At 53.6% G+C, this 4,794-nt stretch overlaps 1 protein-coding gene across 1 annotated transcript; it reads left to right on the top strand.

The window, feature by feature from the left end:
- Window positions 1–77: 77 nt before the first annotated feature.
- On the top strand, window positions 78–553 carry DDIT4 (DNA-damage-inducible transcript 4; the record flags this gene model as incomplete). Its single annotated transcript, XM_010087906.1, has 1 exon — window positions 78–553. A coding segment is annotated over one exon (476 nt), but the record flags the coding sequence as incomplete, so codon positions are not given.
- Between the last annotated feature and the right edge of the window lie 4,241 nt (window positions 554–4,794).

Here is a 4,794-nt window from a genome sequence, read left to right as displayed (position 1 = left end):
CAAACCCCTGGGTTTGATGTTCCTCCCCACAACCATTAGACCCCCCAGTGCTGACCCACCCCCTGTCCCCTCTGCAGATGCTGAGTACACTGAAGGGGTCTCCCTGCCAGACCTGGACCTGCTGCAGGACCCTGAGGATGAGCTGCTGTGTGCCAGCCTGATGGATGTGGTGCAGGCCATGCTGGGCAGGGCCCCAATGGGGACCAAGCGCTGCTCCCGGCTCCTCATGCCAGCCCAGCTCGTGGCACAGGTGAGGACGGAGCTGCTGCGCCTGGCTTGGAGCGAGCCCTGCGGGCTGCGTGGGGCCCTCCTCGACCTCTGTGTGGAGCACGGGAAAGCCTGCCACGACGTGGGACACATTGCCGTGGACCCCAGTGTGGTGCCCACCTTCCAGCTCACCTTGGTGCTGCGGCTGGACTCCCGCCTCTGGCCCAAGATCCAGGGACTCTTCACCTCGGGGCCAGCTTTCACACCGCTGAAGCTCAGCACAGGCTTCAGGGTCATCAAGAAGAAGCTGTACAGCTCCGAGCAGCTGCTCATTGAGGAGTGTTGATGGGCCATGCTGGAGAAGTGACTTACCCAGGTGCTTTGGAAGAGCCGGTAGAGCATGGTGGCTCCCAGCAGCAGCAGTAGTTTAGGGTTAGGCTGGAGTAGGGCTGTAGGTGGAAGTATTTCAGGCAGGAGAAGGTCCTCACAGGGTTCCTGCTAGTGCCATGGCATCCCTGATGCAGAGCAGACCAGGACCCAGGCGAAGGTCACTTCACGCTGTTGATGATTGTGAGATGATTGTGGCAACTGCGCTCCCGGATGTGGCAGCGGGGCTGCTGGGGGGCAGATGGTCTTCTGTAGGCTGATTAATCATCGTTTTTTTATAACAAGGATTGTAATCAATGGGGTTTCTGGGTGAGGGTGTTTGTGGGAGTGATGATGGCTGGGCTGTAGCTTGGGATCAAAGACAAAACGCCACTGCTGGCACCCGGGCAGCTCTGTGTGGGCTCCCAGGAGGGCAGGAGGGGTGGTCCGAAGTCGCATTGTGTCTTTGATCACCAGCGGAAAGCATGGTGTGGGAGAGGGGCGTGTGAGGTGATATGGTGCTGGAGGGCAGGACCCCTTGCTGTGACATAGCATGGATGCTTCATTGGTTACAGTTTACACTCATACACTTGATGTTCAAGTGCAAGACTTCCTATGCAATCGTGTCAGGGTGAATTTTTTTTACTTTTCTAATAAAAGCTGTCTTAATTGATAACCTGCTGTCTCCCTGGTGTCATCTGGGGCTGGTGAGGTATCATGCAACAACTCGTCCACAATCCCCGCTGGCATCCCTGGGAAGCCTTTCCCTGGCGGAGCAGCCCCTGCAGTGGGAGCTGAAGGGTTGGGGAATGGGGGGGGAATCCTGCTGTGCCCACTCCTAATGACTGGCCATGGGGCGGTGAGTCAGGGGGAGCTGAGTCAGGGCCCAGAGCCAGGCAGGTGCCTGACCCTGTGCTGGGGGGAGGGGGGGGAGCAGCACTCTGGCACCCCAGTGAGGGGCTGCTGCTCCTCCCCTGGGAGCTACAGGGGGTTTTGGGGAGAAAACCAGGACAATTGGCTAAAATGGGGAGAGAGGGAGACAGGGAGAGTCACACCTGCCAGGGGAACAATCTGCATTTCCAACCACACTCTGTAAAAATAAGACCAATTACCCAAGGCTACAATTAAAGCCACTGGGAGAAAAGGCTTTCACTGAAGTATAATTAAGCTGCTTGGCAAACGCCAAGCCTGGCGGAAGGTGTGGGGGATGAAACCAGCCTGAACAAAACATTTCTATCCAAATGGGAGTTTATTCTGGCTCAGGCCTCTGCTGGTTTTTTTTTGGCTTGGTGGGGTTTTTTTGTGGTGAGTTTTTTTTTTTTTTTTTTCCCTCCCCTGTGGACAGTGACTTTTCAATGAAAATTTTCACCAAAAAAGTTCTTTCTCAAGAGGACACCTCACAACCTGAGTATTTCAAGCTGAGGTTGCTCACCCACATAAATACCACCTAGGAACAACTGGAGCAACAACCAGCACCAGGCAGGTACAGCTGGAAACACACCTTTACAAAGCCATAGTGTGCAAAAGGTTCTTTTTTCCCCTAAAATTTTGGGTATTGGGTATTTCTAAGGGTCACATGCCAGAGCATCCCCCCTCCACATGTGGGCACCTCCATGCCAGGGTCATCCAACAGGAAAACCATCAAACCAGGCCCGGAGCCAGCGAGGACGCTGGGAAGGAAACTCCAAACCCAAAGTTTTTTTGGCAGCATCACATGACGAGCAGGTTTTGGCACCGTCGGCACGGGACGGAAATGGCACGCTGCGAGGGGATTTACGGCATGATGACGGCAGTGACACCAGCGGCTTGGGCTGTGCTTTCATCCCCTGCCGAGACATACTGCGTCTTGAAGCTATATATATATAGCACCATAAATATGTGTATTTTTATATATTGAGCTCCTGGGCAGGTGGAGGGGATGGCCCTGTGTCCCACCGTGCTGCCAGCAGCCCTGTGGCCCTGGCTCGTCCCCTGCCAGCCTTTCTGAGGTTGGGCAAGGGACACTCCCCATCACATTTTAAAAAAATTATTATTACAAAGAATTATCAGGGCTTTACAGAGAACTCCAAGAAAAAACACAGAGCAATAGGACAGCTTCTTTGCTGGGGGTGCCCAGCAAAACCCTCCACAAGCCCCCAGAACACCCCAGGGCCACAGCCCCAGCCCTCAGCGATGGCAGGTGAAGCGTTACTTCTATTCATAGTAAAATGGCCTTTCCACGACAAAGTTGGGGGAGATGTCAAGGTCCCCGGGGTTTGGCAACTCCCTAGAAGGTGCCAGGAGCTCCAACCTGGCTGGATTTAGCCCCTTGCGGGGCAGGGTGCAGCAAAAGGGATTTTTTTAGGACCCTGGAGGCGACAATGGGGCTATTTGAGGCACCAGCATCAGCCCAGGGCTCCCAGGTGCCATCACAGTGGCAGGGAAAGGGACATCTTTTGGGACACCAACACCAATAAGAAAAATGAGGATTTAAATCCCAGGGTAACACTAAATCCTCATGTTTTGCTACCAAAAATGATGGTGGGGAGAAGCAGGGTCCCTTTCACTCCCTACTTGCCAGAGGAGGATCCTCAGGGGTCACCCACCTTCCCCTGCTGCCTCCCTTCCTCTGGCTGCTGCCCCAGTTAAAAGCTCGAGCTAATGAGCCAGCAGGTGGGGAAGGAGCTAATTAATGGACAGCCCAAATCACCAGCACCTTTGGTGAGCGGGCAGGGAACAGCACACCAAAATGCAGAGCACCTCCCATTGCTCTGGGCTGTGAATGACCAGAAATGCAGCAAAACCACCCCAAAAACTGGGGTGTTGAATGCACCTCATTGCAGACTTAAACAAACAAAAAGCCAAACCACTACAACACCAGGGGAAATGGCAGTGACGTGACCCCTGGCCTCTGAGAGAGGAGAGAAAAGAGGGAAAAAGGGGAAAAATCCCACCCCAAAACCTCCAGCCCTTCAGTGCATGGGGCTGTGGTGGAAGGGAGCTCTGGCAGGGCCAAGGGGCTGTGGGAAAAGCCTTTCGCTGCCCTGGGGAGGGAGGATTTAGGAAAAATAAAGCCCTGTTTGGGAGCATGGACCCCAAATCCAGCTCTGGGGGCAGGTGGTCCCCCTCTGTTTCGGGGCAGCAGCGGCAGTTTCCAAGCTGCTGCTTTTGGGAAGCGCGTCCGAGCTGGCATTTCCACTCAGAACAAAGGCAGCCCGAGCCTTCCTGCCTGCTGTCCTCCCCAGGTGGAGACCGGGCACCTTTAACACCAGGACAATGCTGCCAGGATGAAGATAAAGCATCCCCCAAAAAAAAGAGCTCGGCTGGAGGATGCTGGAGGACCCAGCTCACAGGGGAGGGAGGCGAGGTCCGCCTGGCAGCGTCCCCATGGAACACACCTGAAGCGAAGATGTCCTGCTAAGTAGTGGCTTGTCACCTGGCCAGGACCCACGGCCAACTTGGGGGGCACCACCTCCTCTCCATCTTCTCCCTGTCCTTCCCTGTCCCACGCTGGGGTGGCGGCTGTACCACTTGAGCTCACCAGCATGGCAAAGACATCAAATTTCATTTACTGAGCACCTGTGAGGAAGGCAGCATGAAGGAGCTGTAAAGCCGGAGCTGTCTGGGGCAAGGATCCACAGGACACCACCACAGCTGGAGCCTTTCACATTATAAAGATTTATTTATAGATGTACAATTGTATAATTAATTCTAAATCGAGAGATACAGCCTCTGTGAGCATCCGTCAAGATCTACACCTTCTCGCTCAGAAAAAAAAAAAAATCAAAATGTTTTTTTTCTGGGCAAGGGACGGCATTGTGCAAGACATTCAGCACCTTCTGCGAATGTGATTTTTGTTTAACCCCCTCCCCGTGATCTCTGCAGGCCGGCTGGCCTGTCCCTCTATTCAGAGCTATTTCCAAATGCCATACTTCCACCCCATTCCTCCAAAGGTGGAAGAATCATTTTAAAAAAGGAAAAAAAGAGGAAGAAAAAACCCCTTAAAACCAGGTCCGAGTCATGGTGGCTGTGGGATAATAAGGCTTGCAATTAACGGGAGGGCTGATATTTTGGAAAATAAGTATCTGAAGACAGAGCACGTGGATTCCTAACGACAAAGAAATAAAACCACCTTACCCCTCACCTCTTCCAGCCCCCGCCACCCCACCTGCACTTTTGATTCATTCCCCTGAGCGTGCTGGGCGACGGCTCTCACTGGAAATGTCTTTAGACAAAAAGGAA

The sequence above is a fragment of the Pterocles gutturalis genome, unplaced genomic scaffold (genome assembly GCF_000699245.1).
Source record: "Pterocles gutturalis isolate BGI_N339 unplaced genomic scaffold, ASM69924v1 scaffold37791, whole genome shotgun sequence".
Taxonomy (NCBI): Eukaryota; Metazoa; Chordata; class Aves; order Pterocliformes; family Pteroclidae; genus Pterocles; species Pterocles gutturalis.
The sequence above is the reverse complement of the archived record's forward strand: the minus strand, read 5'-3'. Positions and strand labels throughout refer to the sequence as shown.